Raw genomic sequence first — 19897 nt, forward strand, 5'->3', positions numbered from 1 at the left:
ATTGAAATGAGTGAACTGTTGTCAGTGTGGCACACTTCCCAATTCGATTAAACTAGACTCGTAAGAGACAAATAAAAATGAAATGCTCAAAATTTATGATGCAGCATAGGTGGATATATCCCGACGTTTAGCTCAGTGTGAGTCGAGCTCCGGAAGCTCCAGGTGCTGCTTTTCTTACAGTCAATAACAACGTTCACCTGATGGCATCGTAACGATTATTTTTTCATAATCAGTTCTCTCTGCCTGTTGCTGGATACATAAATGCCTGTGTTTAGAATAGAATGCTCCTTAAGGCAGCAGCCACTGAGGGCGGAGGTCAGGGGCAACCTGATGCTTCAGATGGTTTGTTGCAAAGAACCATCTGGGAGGCTGTCCTTGTAAACAGTTTGGAAAAGACAAGGCATTTTCAAAAAATACATGCCAGGTGATTATGTGAACCATCTGTCTAGCTGGATAACTTCAAACAATCAAATCAACAAACATAGCTTTACATAGTAAGATATTACAAAAAGAAAACACACAATAAAAGCGATGTTGTTAGGATGTCAGTAAAGAACATCTGCACATAACAGGGACTCTCAATCTGGTTACATACTCTGCGAGAAGCGAGAAGTTTGCTCTTGCTCCCAGGGCTGCGAGAACAAGAAAAAAGTTAGTTTTGGCCGGGTAATTTATACTGAACAAGAAACTCAAGTGGGAAGTCTTCATAGGGCCCTCCCACCGCTCCCACTGCTTTTCCTCATTAACCACTTCCAATTTCTGACCAATCACAGAATAGTCGACACCACACGGGAAAAAAAAGTTCTGCCCGGGCTGATGTGTTTTTGCGTAGAGAACTAACTTCTCACAGAGTATGTAACAGCTTTTGGGGGTGACCAATATCACACCTAAAGCACACCCACAACCACCAGTAGTCCCTCACAAGACAATGATGGCCTACACCTCTGTGGGTAAGTGCAGAGCTTGGAGTCTGTCAAGTGGTACTTCTCGTGTGATCCTAAGTCTCTCAAGAATCCAGCCGCCTCCCGAGGTAAAGTCAGAGCTGCACATAAAAGAATCCCGGCCTCAGCAAAGTTACACTTGCTGTTTACTTGTTTGGTTTGGAAACCCATCAGTCATTAGAGCGCTCCACAAGCCTCATAAATGACACAATGCAGAGCAAGAGTGCATTTTATGGGAGTCCCCTTGGCTAGGTTGAAAACATTCCAGGGTTTACAGCTCGTCTGTGCTGCATTGTACAAATCCAGTCGCCACTCAACAACTTCCCCAACGTGAAAATCAGACACAGTTACAGAGCAAACCCGCACTGCCCTCAAGAATCATCGGAGGGTTTTTTGGCAAATACAAATAGTCGGGCAATGATGTGACAGTAGCAGCTGCTCCTGCTTTTCAATTCGAGTGCTTATCACAGACTCCCTTTAAGTGAGACAAATTTTTTCCACTCTGAACTGTAATATTTCACAGATTTACTTCCACACAGAACTTAAAAACAAATCCATCTTGGATATGCAAAGTTTTTTTTTGTTTTTTTTTTTACTTCATCAACAGCAATTTAATTATTAGCAGCACTTAAGCAGTGCTGTACGCCAACTGGGATTGTAATAAATGTTGAGTCGCCAGCTGTGAACTATTAAGAAACGATGGTGATGACCAGCAGATTGAGAAATTAAATTCCCAAGCAACAGCCAGTGATGCCTCCCATACAGCTGGCCAATATAATAGCTTGCTTCCTAACAAGTTTGCAGTTTGACGGCGCACGCTCGTTGTCCTAACACACCCATAAACCTGTGATATCATATACCGTTAGCATTGATACCACGGCAGTGAACTCCTTCAGATGGCAGAAATAGATGTAGATCTAGTGCTTAAAAGTGTAGACAGGTTTACTCACCCTGTACCAAACAATCTCTCGAAGCCTTCCGTCGGTTTTGAAGTTACACTTGAGAGTAACGGTTTCGCCCACAACGACAGGAGGCAGAGGCTCTATGGTAACTGTCAGATATCCTGAAACAAAAAAAAGGATGGGGGAAAAAGTTACATTATAATCACAGACTATAAAAACGCTTAAAACAAGTTTATTCTTGCGTGATATTGCTCCCGTAGATGTAAATGCTAGACAGCAGATATTGCAGTCATGAATTATTTTAAAAAGCTAAAAATTGCCTGGGTCTGCAATCTCTTTGGAAAAATGTCATGATTCATCCTTATGCAATTATAAAACAAGCACTCTCCCACGTAGGTCTTTCTTGGTAAACAGCATTTCGGTGATAGTTATTTAAAAAGGGAAGACATTCATTTTTAGTGACCCCACTCTGCTTTAGAGACTCAAACAAACAAAAAAGCCACTGTGCACATGTAGCAGGTATCAGAGCAATTATTTCTCTGTAGTGTGCAGTAATATCCGCTCTGTTTACTCAAATTATAAATTCATATTGAAATAGAAAAATGTCTAAGATTTTCGTGGTTGTATAAAAGACATATTGGTTTCTCACGTTACATTATCCTGTGCGATATAACCTGTACATCTTGTCGGATGCAGTCTGCTTAAGCCGTTCACCGCTTATTTATTTGAAGTAGTTTGGCCTTGGATAAACATCCCAAGTCAACCTCAGAGAGAGGCAAAGGCGTTCCTGCGGCATCACAGGGATCATTGCGAACAGTTTCTCATTCAGAGTCGGTGAAGAACGTAGTAAGAAACGTCAGAACCGACAAAAACAGAAGCACTGGTTCCACGGTGGAAACATATTTAAAGGGTAATGCTGCCGTTGCTTTTGATAATTGCAAGTCACTTGCAATAATTCACACACAGTATACACCCCAAGAGCGTCCTTAATGTAATGCAACTGAAAATATAACAGAAACTTTTGTGATAACAGCCATAAACAGACAGCACACACTTACAAGTCACAGATACCTACGCTAATCTCCCCCCCCCAAAAAAAAAGGCAAAAACAAAGCATAAGTAAATAAGACTACCCGAGACAAAAGTAAAATCTCGAGTGAATGCTACGTGCTGTATTCTGCCAGATCATCAGCACTTTGTATTCTTCTGTTCCACACACTCATACACACGCACAGAGTGATAACAGCTCAGCATGGGCATGAGATTATATCTCTAAGTAAAAATGCAAGGATACAAAGGCAATTACCTGGTGATAATGAGAAGACCTGAGAGAAAATACTTCCAAACTACCGGAGGCAGGCGAATGAATGAAGACTGTAGGAAGGTAATGCAAAACTTAATTGGGCGAGGCTCAGATGTAGTGTCCAAAAATATATCGACACGTATCCAAAATATACAATATCTAGTTTATATATTGGTGAAAAAAGTATTTATTTAAATCCGGCTACACCAGAGAGACCCAGAGACAGACAAGCAACCTTCTACCCATACAGCAGCAGATAACACACTTAGTGTTTAATGAGATGATTATATCACACAAAACAGGCAGAGTGAAAAATTCATAGTGAAATATATAATCGCAATGTATACTACTTATATCTTGACGCTGATAGAATGACACAAACTGTGAGGTAATCAGCTACAAAGTAAGGAAGGAAGACCACAGAGAGGTTTACCCTTAATAAAGTGCTTTGTTTTTAGACTCAGGTATTTGTAGGGAGTACGCTGAATAATTTAGAAAGATTGAAATCAAAGAGACTCAACAAACCAATTCAAAGCTGTCCCAGAATGGATGTGCAAGTATAAGGCTTAAATCTGTCTAGAAAAAAAAAAAAAAAAACACATTCCCAGAAAACACTCTCACAGCACGCACCCTCGCTGTTATATGTAACACGTGTCGAACCCTGTAACCCTTTGCACTCGGCTAACAGTTCCTGAACCCAAATGTGCTGACATCCAGAGTTCACCGCCGAGCTTGTGTGTTTGTTTCTCTTTCGCTTATAATTTAACCGAGGGACCTGTTAACTGTCAGCACGCAGTGTACTTTACCGAAGGTTTTGTAAGCTGTCATCCGAGCTTTACTATAGCGCAGGAAGAAACGAGATGGAATTCAGAGAACCATGATTATCACTGACAGTTGTCCTTGTCCGTGGATTGCTGAAATATGATGAATGAGTATTTGGAATACGAATGAATACAATGAGTTGACACTTCGCTTTTGCGATTTGTTCATATTTCCGTGCAAGAGGACAGAACTTTGTCGTATCAGGCAAACTTGTTAGTCAAGTGTGTTCACGCTTTATAGGGCACACAATGTAATACTTGGAAATTCTAAATTCGAAGCCTAGAGTGTTATTGTAGAGCATAAGAAGACTTTTTTTTTTTTTGTTTTTGTTTTTTTTTAACTTTTCAAACTGTTTTATTTGTATGTAGAAGATCAAGGTCAATGAAAGTACCATATATGGCCCTTTAAAGGGGAACTACTGTTTCTTTACAACCTTTACAACGACCTTATTTCTGGCATAAAATATGATCGTTTACTCACCATCATCCGGGGTCTGTAGATTGACCTACAGACTTACAGATGATGTCTTCTGACCTGGATGATGTCATCTCTGAGCGCCGCGTGCACCCGCAACGGTCGGCTTGTTTACCTGTAATTTGCTACTGCTATGGTTCGTCCACAACCTCAGAATCGGAAAAATATTCAGCCATGTTGTAAAAAACTAGCAGTAGCAAACTGTGCGCGGCGCTCAGAGATGACATCATCCTGGTCAGAAGACATCATCCGGGGTCTGTAGGTCAATCTACAGACCCCGGATGATGATAACAGGTAACTTCGGACTTTGAACGAGTTTCGAGGCAGATAATGCGTTATTTAGAGGCTGTGTTTCGGTGCCCCAGTCACTCCCATTATATGGATATACGCGGATCAAAATATCTCCTGAGTGACTACAAATTACACAAAAGTTATATGGGCGATTAAACAATCGTAAATAAGGTCCAGGTTGTAAAAAAACAGTAGTTCCCCGTTAAGTGGTAAAAAAATGTAAACATGTACTTAGACCATTAGAACATAAGTGCTGATTCAGGCACTTGTCAACCTACACACATTATCTGTCAAGTGGTCCTCACTCTTGTGAGGTTAAACCCCGCAGTTTCCCCCACTTGAAAGGGCAGCTTGCAACGGATGACTTGGACTGGAATTCACTCAATGACCAGGAATCAATTCTTTCTTTTCTTTCTTTTATTTTGAAAGTTGACGTGGCCAAAAGCAGGTGAAAAACCTTAAACCCAAAACACAAATACAAATAGGTCAAGAAGAATATATACCAAGAAACCATAATACACATAAGCCAAGTTCAAAATACTTAATTTTAAACTACTAGCAATTAATCTTGAAATTAAGCAGAAAAGTAACTCCACATTAGACAACATTAAGCCTCTTTTTCATGGTACCTAATAAATCAGTTACGCTCAGTGTTCATGCAAAGGTAGACCTTGTAGACCACACTGGAAACTGATTTGACCTGAGAATGTTGCCTTGATCTTTACTGATTGGCTGGGGAAAAACCACGTTTCTCGACCTCATTGTGGGGCACCGGGATGCAATTTAAAATGTGTGCTGAAGTTACCATGTGTGGTTCCTCGTCCTGCCATTAGGTTGATTTAAGGAAATTAACCTAATGGCAGTCTTCCTTTTAAGGATCTCCAGATTGCATAGACTTTTTGTATGTGCTCTTTTTTATTTTTTATTTTTTACATAGTTTGTTTTGTTCTGTTTACTTTAACCTGTGGTTGCCCTTGAATGATCTATTTTACTAAAATTAGCACTGGTAGCACAAGAAAGCAAGGTAGCGTCAACAATTTGTTTACTTTTATTTATTTCCTTATTTTGTTACTGCACTGGTCATGGATTTTGACACGTTTCAAAAACCCACTACCTCAACAATCCCCATTACAGTATGTCACGTTACATCCTGACAGTTTAAATGTCACTCATTCTCAATGCAGCCACATACATGCACTTGATATGCATTTCAAAGACAGAAGGTCGTGTTAAGGTTTTTACTGACAGAGATTCGTTCACTGACACAATTCGGCTGCGTCATGCACCTTTAACACGGTGTCTACATAAATCCATGCAAAACTTCAACAAACTGCTCTATTCCCCTTAGATGTTAGTGATCCACCCCCGACAGTGAGCGTCCCAGAAACGTTCGCAGTGAGTCATCAAAATATCTACGGAATCAGTGTCAGCTGCAAAAGTGTCAAAGTTTACGCGCTAATCTCTCACAGGTTCTTTCATGAAATCATGCACTGCACTCTGCTGCTGTCCCTCAAAAAGCAGGACGCATTTGTTAAATAGTACGGCTGTCCAGAATTACATGGGTTTACATCACGTTTAGGACAGTGTCAAAAGGAATAATACTACCACCGTTTTGAATAATTCAAAACTACACAAAACTGCTGGAAAAAAAGACATCACTGTGAGGAAATGATTTGCCTCTAAAATGGGTCTTGTGTATCTGCATTGGTAGACACAGATCTGCTTGTCTCTCGTGTCAGTGCACCTAGATATGCTTATTAAAGAATCTTAATTTAATCAGCAGGCTGAAGAGATCTTCTCTCCAGAGTCAAATTGAATGGATAAACCTTTCCGGAGACTGCATGTCATTAACACAGAGCTCATGCTCTTAGAGAAAATCCTCACCACTTACTATGAACCCACAAGAGGAGCAGCTTGGCCTTGTAAATGTCTCTGTGTGAGTTTTCCAGAGCGGTAGTGGAAATTCATGTTACAAGAATGTCAACTACCTCTGTGGAATACTTAGTTAAGTGGGTGTCTTGCTTTACGTAATGGACATATTTAGTCATAGGTGGTACAACATTCCTTGCGATTTCTACACGGTGGTCCTCTTCTGTGGTTGCAGGGATTAATTGTGAACAATTCATTGAGTATCTGGCACAGAGGAAAATGCCGCACGGCCAATGACGGAAAAATGGACCAGAGCATGCAGGGAGGGATGAGGAGTTTTTTTAAAAGAGCAAATTACACGGGTTATGCACTTATGCCGGAGAAGTTCACATTTCAAATAATCCCTACGAGAAACTGGAGCGGCTGCAGCCTGCACAGACCAAGACAAGAGGGCATACTACCCACGCAATTCAATATCCATCGAACGCAATCCAAATGAGTTCATAAATTAAACACATTTTATTTGCCAGTTCTTTGTTGAAAGTGTTCCAACGAAGCAATATTTCTTGTTATGCTTGATGCCCTTGTTAAAACGCGGCCTAATATTCCGATGGCAAAAAAAAAAAAAAAAAAACGCTAGCGTTAATTCACTCTGAGCATGAAAACCAACACTGTGCAAGTGTTTATGTAAGTATTCGCCCATCAGACATAATTCAGCACTTGCGATCGTTTAGACAGCTGCCCCCAGAGCTGTGTCGGCTCTGAGTGGACACACAAGTCTCCAATCACGCCTTGTCGACTCAAAACACTGGAAAATCAACATTTAATCTACTGGGCAGCCGCTCACAAACATTACGGCTGATTATTATTTTCCTCAACTAACAGAGATGCTCCCTTAGTTAAATATAAGACATACAGCACGACTCCTCTGCTGTTTGTGTTGTTGTTACGAGAGTGCCATGTTTAGATTGCTGCAACTAAAAAAATGAATCTTGCTTTTATTGAAACAAGCCAGAAATGTCACTTTACACTTAAGTCAATAATCAATCAATCAGTTTTTGTGTCTTAAGTGTCTTAACGTTGTATGCATCCAGTAAGCTTTTACAAGTTATATCTGGCTTTGTGAACACCTTTGATATAGCTGAGCTCAAATTCAATAGACAGAAAGATTTTGTTTTCATGAAAGTGCTGCACAGTATTAATCCATGTGTGTCATATAGTCCTGCTTCCAAAAGGAGCCTTGGATACATTTACAGTGAACAGTGACTCAGAGTCACCTGCGCTATCCTTACCTGCACCAATCAGACATTCTGCTAGGCTGACGCCACCGTAACACATTCTCCCAAACCTCAACTTTTTCTCATGTGGCGAGAAGAACCAACAGAACTCATAAATAGCTGCAGGTATGGAGAGGACAGACTGTAAAAATGTGAATGAATATTTAAAAGTACACTTGGTCAAAGGAAAATGTTCTACATCGACAGAGAAACCAGCTGCTTTAAAAGGACATAATTTGTTATGATGGAAGGGGAGGTTAACATTCTGTTCTCCAGAAAATCCTTGAAATAAATCTACTTGTCGTGAAACTTTAAAATTTATTTGGGCATGAAGCAGAGTACTTGGACATCACTGCAAGAGCGCGTAAGCAAGTGTGGAGTGGCCAGAGAGTGCATGGCATTTAATTGGCTCATATTAGCCGGTTGCGCCGGCAGACAAGGCCTCCGGCTTGTCTTAATCCATCAGAGGCGCTGTTGGAACAACATCTAATGAGGGCTGCAAACTATGCTTTCTCCCATTAATAACAGCAATTTGCCAAGATGCAATGAGAAAACAAAACACAGCCAATGATGGACCGGCCCAAAATGTGCCTGTTATTGTGCTCTGTGATTTATGACCGTGGCCTACCTTTGCTTAGATGTCAGTGCAAATAAATGTATGAGAAAAAATGGATGGCTGAGTTTCTCCTCCTCATCTGTGCCTCTAAGCAGTGTGAACAGAAAGAGACGATTTGTAGTGTCTCAAACATATTTAAGGATTATCACTTTGCAAAAAAAAAGGAAGGAATATCTCGTTTTAAAAACAATGGCATATTTATCTTTAACGCAGAAACGATACTGCCTCAATATATATATAATATATGTGCATGTCATCACACACCCCATCTGTAATTAAACACTTGCAATATAACCTGCAAGAGCATCAGCTATAAATGTCTGGCAATCTGGACCCGTGCGGGTAATCAATAAATTCACTTACTAACTGCGCTTCTAAAGCCTTGTGCCTGACTTGAAGGCAGCAGCTCAAGGCATGTGAGCAGTGAAGTGCTGTTAACAGGAAGAGAGGCTCTTTGGAAGAACCATGGCTGACATGTCAGTACTTTACACTGTTTTGGCAGCAATAACCTCTTAAACATTTAGTCAATGTTCTGAAGGTCCCTGAAGGTTCCTTCTGAAAAATGTTCAAGTCAAAGGCCTAAAGGCAAATAGAGGGTATAGATTATGTAAATTGGGCATATTACATATATCATCTTCACATTAATCCCAATAACGGGAACGTATGGTTGGTATTAAATCTTAAAGAACCCGATAGATATCAGGGAAAAAAAAGAGCAAAATGTTCATTCATGTTCTGAGAAACATTAATGTTTTGCTTTTCTCTTTCTTTTTTAATAAAAAATGTAATGGGTCCATTAAAAAAAAAAAAAAAACAGTTCTGTAATAGGACGGAGGAGGAGAAATGGTAGTTACAGTGTCACTAACATTTATACGGATTAGCCATAACATTATGACCACTGACACTGACCATCTTGTGACAATTCAGTGTTCTGTTGGGAAACCTTTGGACCTGGCATTCATGTGGATGTTACTTAGACATGTACCACCCACCTAGACCAGACCAGGCACCCCCACCCCATAGCAATGACACTCCTTGATGGCAGCAGAACATCCCCAGCAGGATGCAGCCTGACACAGGCACACACACAAAAACGGTTTAGGAATAACTAAAAAAAAAACATGAAGAACAGAACCAGGTGTTGACCTGGCCTCCAAATTCACTAGATCCCAAACTGATCAAGTATCTGTGGGATGATCCACAGAGGCCCCTCCCCTTAACCCATAGGACCCAAAGGCCCCCACTAACAACATTCCCAGACACCACAGGACACCCTCAGAAGGCCCATGTTCATTCTCTGATGAGTCACAACTGTTTTGGAGGCACAAGGGAGACCTACACAATATTAGGAAGGTGGTCATAATGCTATGTCTGATTGGTGTATATGCTAGCAGAACTAGCAGTGGTATGATGCGAGTATACTGCATTTTTAAACCATATCAGAAACAATCAAGGTCTTGATTAAAATACGAAGTTATGTATTTAATGTATAATATAAGTAATGTGTGTAACATGTGCTAGAACTTCTACTATCTATATATTGGCTTTAATTAGCCAGAACAATTTGCATAATGTAATGCTTCATAACATTAGATAATGATGTGTGTGACTGTTTCGATAAAGTACGCCTTTATCTAACGCATCTGTTGTGCTACTGTGCCTCATTTCTATTATTCATTACCTTTCAGTCCCCATACGATTGCGCTTCATCCTCAAGGTGTGGTAATGTGGCATCTCAAAACATTACAGGCAGAATGCTCGGAGCAGGCACACAAGCGATTTGTCTGACAGCTTGTGCTGCCTTATTAGTCTCCGTTGTTAAGCTGCATCTACCTCCCTGCTGCATCCACAGATTTCACAAATATCATGGTGTCAGAACCAAATATGATGGCCCTAACTACCAAAACAAGACTGTGAAGGAACTGGCATTTCTTTTTTTGCGACACGTTTTCTATCAGTGGTCAACATGTGGCATAGAGTTAACGCTACACCGACTGGATCACCTTATTTTACATTGTTATCTGATGTTTTCCTATAAACACTTAGTTGGTCTACATACATATTTACAGTGCTCGAATAATTCAGTCTAATTAGATCAAATGTGCCAAAAAAAAAAAAAAAAAAAAAAAAAAGATCACTGCACTTCCAACAGTGCTGACAGCTGCTGTGGATGAATGAATACTGTGGTGAAGAATGTTCAACACAGTCAACACATCTCAGGTAGTGATTTGTAGCTGCACGTGCAAGCTGAGCTCAGGAAGCATTACATGGCGGGAGAATCTGGATGGTTGCTTGTTGATTTATTCTGACCAAGAACACAATCTGTGCCTGCAGAGAAGGTCTTCTTTTGTAAACAGAGTGCTGGGAGCTGATGTGTTTTTCAATCAGAGTGATTTACTGTTTAATGACATGCTTCAGCTTCAAGAGTGTCAGTACCAGTCTATTGTAATCCACCGCCCTGCTCTTGTGGATAGCAATCACAAGGAACGCTATCAGCGGGTCCTTGTTTTGAAGGGCTTTAGGCATGTGGAATTATCATGTCATTGGTGGAGGGGAGTCAGAGCCAGAGAGGAAAAACAGCCAGACTTCCTACATGTGTTAGTCAGATGCTGTACCATGTAGTGTCAGCTGGCCAAATGGAAAGCAGTGACTCTCTGGTCCCTCCCTTTCTCTCTCCCTCTCTTTATTAGTGTACATCTGTTATTTAACAGAACAACTAAATAAGAATGAGTTCTGTTCCTTATTACTCCTTATTCAGTGGGAAGCTATACTTTAACTGTTTTTTTTTTTGTTTTTTTGTGACCGCCATTTTAGAAACTTACAGCATGGACACATTTCTCCCCTGAAACAGGAGAGGGAAAAAGCTGGAGGTGAACAGCAATCATATGAGGCTTGTAGGATAAAGACGGAGGATGACCACTGCTGAAGCTCACAAATGGCCCCCAGGGAGTAGTTGGGACTACCAGATATCCGACAGCAACGGCATCAGGAAAAATGACACACGGACGCATGTCTGGTGTAGATTATCCAGCTGGGAACGTGCATGTGCAGGGACAAATGCACCATTTTTGTTTTCTTGTTTTTTGCTTTTTTTGTGTATTTTCACCGGAGATATAAAAAGCCTGAGGGAGCTTGTTGTGCATGTGTTTATTCGTACATCTAAAGAGTGAAATTGCGTGAAAAGGGCAAAGAAAAAATAATAGGTAACTTTAGTGTGCTCTGCCGTCTGCAAAGTACTGCATTTTATCATTCAGGTACTAAAACATGTAAGCCCCTGTATGGTTTTTAGCACAGCTGATGGAAAAAAGGAAATTTGGGGAACAAGAGAGACAAAAGTTCTCAACATAACAACCAAGCCAAAGTAACTTCTTGGACACTGTGATCTTACACTGATTATGCTGACATATGCTCATAAAACAATTTAAAAACACTTTATATATATATAGCAAATATATTTGCTAGACTGTTTTTTTGTACTGAATTTTTAAGGGCCCCCTCGCAACTACAGTGTGTCTTTTTACGCCTATATGCTTTTGGATCCCAAAATACAAAGCCACTGATGCCTGTGAATGGAGCCGGAGTGATGCTGTACACTAAAAGCAATCTGCCTCCGCCCAACTAAAGTGATTCATTACAATGACATATCTTGCAAATTTTATAAAGGCAGAGTTAGCTTTCTGACATGTCATTTGAATAAAATGAATTTTTAGTTTGTGAGAGGATATTACAAACCTGCATCAGACTACACGGCTAAATATAGATTCATCTGCCTCCTAGCGTCATTATTGCAGCTGTGAAAATTATTTGTTATCATTGTTCTGTGTCTGCCAAACTCAGTCGTTTAGGGATAAATCAACCAATTTCTGCACAGGGAGGGCTGTATCTCTGCTTTTGGGGGAACAGCTGCACTCGAAAAGTCATGCATCTACAATCCCGCGAAAGATATTATTCAGTGAGGTGGTGGAAATGTGTCGGGACACGATAAGAAGCTCTTATAACAGGTTTCGCAAACTCAACTTCTTTGCCTCTTATGGCCTTGGAGTGACACTTTTTTTTGGAAACACAAATTATTGTCAGCCGCCACAGCTGCACGTCAGCCACTTCCCTAACAGTGGCGGTCAACAAAAAACAGATTGTTTAAAGAACAACAGCATGTCTCGCCCGTTTAAGTGAGGACACTCAGTGTGGTGCACCCGACGCTGTGAGAAAGCAGATACTTCCTGCTCAGGGTGACACTCCAAGGTGTGAATCTGTGCAAGTTTCCATAAATAAGTTAAAGTCCGTGAGGGATTTTTCAGCTGACAGAGCAGTTGTTTGACAGGGATGTTTGGATTTTGCAGTATTGCTGAAAAAGTTATCAGTCCTTCATGCTACCAACTGTTGCATGAATTTAAACAAACTCAAAGCAACATTTTAATTTGGACAAATCCTGAGAATAAAGGAACGGGAAAGGTTGAGAAAATTAAACATAATGTTTTATTCCGGGTATCTCTGTTCAGTGAATCAATGGCAGATGTGAAACCGTAGCGGGAACTGCCTGTTCGGTTAGATGTGTTTATTTTGCCTGGAAAATTAAGTGATCCTCCGCAGTAGAAACGGAAAATGCGTTCGCGAATACGGCCTCAACCCACCAAAAAGCAATTTTTCAAACAGCATTTTATGATTCTGCTCACTATTCTTTATTCCAATTTCCGTAAAAGCCTTTGGTACAATGAGTGTGGGTGTTTTACATGAAGTAAACACATTTAAAGCTGAGCAGATGTCACAGTCCAATTTTTGTGACACACAAACACATGATAATGGATGGCTAGATACAAATATGAATAAATAAGAGACTTTTAATATCTGTTCAATGTTTAAAAAGAAAAGAAAAATCACTGAATGAACGTGGAACGATGACAATGCTTTGCCCTCCCTCGGTATACCCCCGACAAAATAATCGGAAGGTTTTCATAGAAGCTTTGCAGCAGTTTGTTTGTATTTTTCCATTACTTTGTAATAAATACAACAAACAAATCTAGAGCTCAGAGGAATGAAATGTCACAGAGCCTAGGAAATAGATATTCCAATCAGTTTTTAATAAGGTAAACAGGACCTGGGTGTCATATTAATAAAGGCCTCAAAGAAGTCACGATGTTGTTACCAAGGAGGCAAGTTGTGGTAACCCGGAGACAGACTCACCGGGGTATCAGTCACTGTTTGTGCATTCAATCTGCGGACCCCTGCATCACCACAGGTCACGAGCAATGGCAGGAAATGAGGGAGGAGATGAGGGCGATGTGGAGAAATGGCCATTCTGAATGTCAAACGGGTAGATTTGAGGGACGTATCCAGCATGCAGGGAACATAAACCACAGACTCAATTTATCACGGCGGAATTGCTGCCGTTACAGGAAGACCATTTCATGTTGAGACGCCGACTATTCACAACATCTTTGCGCCGGTTTGCTCGTTTCCTCCACTTTGAAGCGCCATTCAGCTACTTCACAACTGCAATCTTCCGCGGGCGGCATTTTGTTTTTACTCGAACCATTTTAACGTCGAGGCCAAAAAGAGAAGATCCACTTTCTCTTTATGTTCCAAAAGGGAAGAAATGAAACTATCGGCAGAGCGACCTCAATTAAGATATCTACGATTGCGCGTATTGAGTTTTCCTGACAAATGCAACCTGCAGCGCTGTACTGGCGCCTCAGTGGATTTCTGGTATTGTATTATGCATTTCTATTAACTCTAGCAGCCCTCAAAATGTGTCTCCTTGTTGTGGTACCCTCATCTTTTTTTGCTTATGGCAACGTATATCCCCCCCTTCAAATCAGACAATGTCAAGTAAGGCAGAGAGAAACATATTCTAACTTCATTTAAAGACATGGGGGGGCTGCTCATGATGCAACGCAAAACTGGAGTGCATAATCTTCAATGTATTGTTACACAATCACCACAGAGCTTAGATGGAGACAAATGAAAGCAGGAGTGAATCATACATACTGAGACACATAATGAGACAACTGTGACACAAACAGTGCAGAGTAAGAAGAGCTAAAAATAGCGGTACGTATCACTAGGTTCAAAAGGTGGCACAGAGGCATGTGACACAGAGAGTGATCATTGCTGGAGGAAATCTGCCGGATCGTGTAGCGTCTTGACTTCAAAGTTTATATTGCGGATTTCACATCCATTGTAGTCCAAGTACGAGCAGCGAATCACCTTCATGACGAGTATCAGTGAAGCTTTCTCACTTAGACTGCTGCCCTCTCCCTGGTGACATAGTGACTTCATTGTCTGTCGTCCCGAAAGCTAACTGGGCTCCACCAGTTAGCCCAGCGCTTAAACACCAATCTGGCCAATGCAGAGGGTGTAATCCACGTCTGGGTATTACATCAAACGGCCTCGAAGGCGAGCAGGGGTTCGTTCATCACTCAAGATCCAAGCAAACTGGTAAGAGTGGGGATAAAAATGAAACGCACAGGCCGATTTATCAGCACTGTGGTGAGGATTAAAGGACTGCCACTCCCCCGCCGGCATCACCAACCTACAGCCTGCATGCTTTATTTCAGCAGCTTTTAAACCCCCTCTGTCTCTCAAGATGCGCTTCATCACTCCAACAGCAACACGCCTTCGCCCCGACCGATCACTGCTGCAAAAGGGTGCCGCAAAAGGAGACGGTGCAGTCCTCTCCTCAGTGACACTGTTCACCTCCGTGTAGGTAACTTGCTAAGGCACACATGGGTGCAGGTGAGTAGAGCATCCTTGTTTTTCTCCTTTTAAAATTCAACCTCTGCTGTCAAACAAAGGAGAAAGGGGACACACCCAAACCCAATTACAGGCTTTGTTTTGTGTAGAGGACTGAGGAGGAGGAGGCCACATGACTGCTGATAAAGAAAAAAAAACAAACACTCATCTCCACCCCCACCCACTTTCATTTGCTGTATTTTTTTGGTTTGTTTTTCTTTTTTTTTTTTAAGCACAGCCGCGTTGGCGCTACCATGCCTTTGTACTATGTGGAATTGCATCGCCCCGTTTTTTTTTTTTGCACTAAAATCCACATAAAGTAACTACTCAGCTCAGCGGCAGAATTATTCATCGCAGGGTGGGGTGGGGTGGTGACCAGACCTGTATTAAAAACTGCCAGAAGAGGAGACAGCTGTCCCAGCCCACGTTCTTATGTGATCTCTGCTTAGGGAGCAGGCTGGTATTCCAAAGCCTCATCTGAAAACAAATTAAAGAGGATTAGAGGCTGCCACTGCAGCTCCTCTCCTCTCTGTTCTGTTCAGGGGAATAGAACGTCCTGCTGGCCAAAATGGTGACCTTCACATTGACTTCCTGTCCTGTGTACAGGTGCACCGCAGCAAACATTATATAGTATGGATTCGGCACGAATGTCAGCATATATACAGTACCTTGGAGTTGGAAGGGTCGAACAGATGCCAGCTGAATAAATCTCTGAAGATGTTAATGTGTCAACAAGTTATTTTATAATTCACAATGCACTTATTCTTCTGTGTGGTTCTTTTGGAAGATTGGAAACTGAACAACAACTCTGTAGTTCATACACATCAGATGAATGGTGTAGGATTTTTCTTTTTCACTTTTAATACGGAGCATCTTCCCATACTGCAGCTATTTTTCTATTTTTCTCCCTGTGTGTAGAGGTGGATTTCAGAACTTCCATCTACTTCCAGGCTACATGCTAGAGGGAAAACGATGTCATGTGTTGCTAGTACGCCGCCATTAAAACGCGACAGACATTCCCGATCCTGCATCCAATGACAATCTTAATGTGTCATATACTTTGGCTTAAGACCAAAGACCTGCAAAATAATGGCATGCCCATCAACCTCTGCTGTACTTTGCGTAAGTGCTCATCAGGAAATGCTAGCGCACTAAAACCTAGCTCATCTAGATGGCAAACATATTAAAGGTCTGCCAGACATCAGCATCCTGACGTTAGCGTTCAGCACAAAGCGCTGCTGTGCTTAAGTACAGCCTCTCACGGCTCTCTGCTAGCGGGGCCGCCTTGTTGATGTATGCGCCCTAAAAAAAACAACAACATTGTAACATCATCACAAAGGCATGGAACAGCTGCTCCTGAACTTTATAAGGCTCTTGGGATGACTTAAGAACTGCTTGACTGTACTCACCCTGCCTGACTTTACCATCTCATGCACTTTTTTTTATTTTTTTATTTTTGTTGAATAGGTTAATGTCAGTAGTATAAACCAAGGGCATTTTTACTTATTAGACAGACACTGGTTTGATCATCTTTCAACACTGTTCCCCCGCGGCGATAGTTCCACCGAGCATTCATCACTCTCCATTAAATCCGGTATCACATGTATAATTCTCCTGTCATTTTACCCACCTATACGTGCGCTCCCACTGCTAGCTAGTGGCAGGTAGGACAGTCAAAGGAGCCACGTTGTCTACCCTGCGGCTATTTCCCTTTTGTCATATTCAGATCTCGCTGGAAAAATGGAGTCATTAAGTCAGCTGGGGGCTGCGCCGGCAGTGAGACGAATGTCAGGGTCTCCAGATCGGACATATCGTGGATTTTCACGGCACTGGATAAAACGATAAAAGTCAGAAAATCAGTGCGAGTCAATCCATTAATTACGCCGATTGGCGGGGTGTTTTCTTTTGGCAAGCACCAGCAACATACATGCGTGATTATTAACACTGTATACCGCTGTTTCCACAATGTCAAGCGTTTGAATTTGAACAATGATTTCATGGAAACAATGATATAAACTGTTGTAGAGCCTTAGAAAGAAAGCAGCAATACAGGAAGAAAAGGATAGAGAATTATGTTCATATTTTCTCTTGAAGGCCCACGAGACTGAATGGGAGATTTAAGTGATTCTCCAGAATTACACAAATTAATCTAATCTTACTACCTCCATTATGTCTCTCCATTATTTCTCTAATTGTGCACTCCTGCATGCCATAATGGGTTGTTTTTGTCATCTCCTTCTTTCAGCTGATGTATTTCGACAGCGGAATGAAAGAAAAGGCACGTTAGCATGAAGAGAGAGCACAACCTATCAGAGTGAGTGGAAGTGCGGAGCATTGGTATTCACAGCTGTCCCTCCATTTTGGATCGCGTTTTTGGTACTTGGCTGCAGCCGACTGCAGCTCTGACACATGCACATCTCCCCCTCACACTGTTAGTAAAGGAGCTACTGTGTTAATTGGGCTAAACTGTGTTAGTGAGGGGAGGGGAAATTAATGCATGGCCGTAAACAGGCATAGATGAATCACATCTGTCAGGTTTATGCGATCAAAGAAGACGCATGGTGCATGTGCCTGTACCTTTTTATTTCCCCGCATTTATCTGCTTAATTAGGGGATACAATCTAGTTTGCATGAAGCGGCTAAGTGAAAATCGCTTATGTTCACCATTTATGTTGCAAATCACAATTTTAGTGGCAACATCACTGCAGTTTGTGTTGTCTCGCTGGCTGAATTCTAAATAGCCCTGTCTTTTTCTTTTTCTTTTTTTTTTTTTTAAATTTTAAGAGGACTACATTCAAATTTAGAGATCTGAGCAATCTTATCTAAATAAGGTAATATTGTAAAGCTGTTTTGTTAAGATGGCCCCAAAAACTAATTTTTTATAGTCACACATGCGATCAAAAACCTCCATGTATTGGGCGTGCTAACACCAGCAATGTTGATGATAATATGCATTATTTGTCAAAAAGCCATTGTTCATGTTTGCGTATAAGTTATTATTTATCATTATAGCTTGTTTTTACCTTTTGCAGAAAGATCCTTAGAAAATGGTTTGATAATGTCCTCTTTTAAACATCATGTAAAAGCAATCTTGATATTTTCACTCACCCTGTGACTACTTAGCCATCAAACACAGCCATAAAATTAGATGCCGTCGTTGTGTGTTCTGTTCTCTCTCACTCACTGTGCATGCATGCATTCACACACAAAGCTGTACGGGTTCAAATCAATGGTTTTTTTTGTTTTTTTTTGTCGTAACACAGGTGGCATCATAGAATCAAGTGTTTTCTAACAAAGTGTTGCTCAATGGAATATGTTAGCCTAGGATGCCTGACTTATTGATCCTTTATGGGGCTGAGGTTTGTGCAAGTTCAAATATATGGCCCAGACAGTGGCTCTGAAATATCAGTAGCTGACTGTGCTGCCATTTGATAAATCCATGCCTCTGTCCATGGTGCTGAAGCCCCTCTTTCTATCTAACTGGGCAGCTTTAAGCAAATAGGTCCCCCTATGGACTGTGTATAGGACTGGACAACCCCAACTGGTGGCCACATATGTTGGCATCTTTGCAGGGACTGATTATGCCTATTTCAGAAATGGACATCAAGGTTGGTTGGGTGACGCCGAACAGACACCGAGCAACCTTTGACACACACAAACCTGTTACTCAGATTGGTCAGGGCATTGAACATGCATTTATTTTAGCATTTATATAGTTTAAATGGATGAGTCTTAATATATAAAACTGAGTCAGCCCCTCCACTGTTAAAATGCCCAACATTACAGAAGACAAAATGTACAAAATTGCTTATATGTGCCACGTTCTAAACATGTTTATGTCTGCCGTAATGTTGGGCATTTTAACAGTGGAGGGGCTGAATCGGTTTTCAAGCCAGCCTCAAGTGGCCATTAGCAGAACTGCTATTTTTCTTTCTGGCATTTCCTTGTTTGCTGGATTTTTATGCCCTGGAGGTTGCCCCTCGGTCCCCTCATATGAGCTAAGTTCAAGTCGAGGTTTCTTCCTTTCAAAAGGGAGTTCTTCCGCGCCATTATTGCCTTAGTGCTTGCTCTGGGGGTTTCAGGCTCTCTGCCGCTGTAAAGCACCCGGAGACAATTTGATTGATACTGGCGCAATATAAATAAAATTGAATTGAAGCCACAGATGGTAATATAATTGCACCTTTTTCTTGTCTTTCTGTCTGTTTTGCCTCTGATCTATAATACTGTTCAAACTATTCTATAATGACTCAGTTATACGCTATATTGTAGTAGTAGTATTTGTATAATATTCTTTTAATATTCCTATGATCATTCAGTGTGCCACTGAAAACGCAGCTCAGACAGAGCCACCTCTACAATAAAATATTTTAGGGGAGAAATGACTACAGATATAGCCTATTATAGTAAATTAACCTGCACTGACCGCACTCACACAGTTCGCTGCATAAAATTTACTCATGACTTTAATACAAAGTTATAAAAAGATAAATGTAGCAGGGAGAGAAGAAGGGTTACTGGATAAAATGGAATTGTAAAATTCGAAATGTCACACTGTGGTTAAGGCGTCCTGCAGTTATGTCCTCTGGGAGGCATGCATGGGTGTGTGTGTCTGTACGGATGTGTGTGTGTGTGAGTGTGTGTGTGTGTGTGCTCCAATTGGGTATTCCCCCTGT

At 41.2% G+C, this 19897-nt stretch overlaps 1 protein-coding gene across 2 annotated transcripts in view; it reads right to left on the minus strand.

The window, feature by feature from the left end:
* igsf21a (immunoglobin superfamily, member 21a) overlaps positions 1–19897 on the minus strand; it is a gene marked incomplete at its 5' end in the record, with an annotated part of 178488 nt that overhangs the window by 115521 nt on the left and 43070 nt on the right. For both annotated transcript variants that reach the window (XM_084542119.1, XM_084542118.1), the window contains one exon: positions 1892–2004. In XM_084542119.1, the coding sequence (XP_084398245.1) occupies positions 1892–2004 (113 nt within the window). The remainder of the gene's footprint in view (positions 1–1891; positions 2005–19897) is intronic.

Source organism: Chelon labrosus (assembly GCF_963514085.1).
Source record: "Chelon labrosus genome assembly, chromosome: 4".
Lineage (NCBI taxonomy): Eukaryota > Metazoa > Chordata > Actinopteri > Mugiliformes > Mugilidae > Chelon > Chelon labrosus.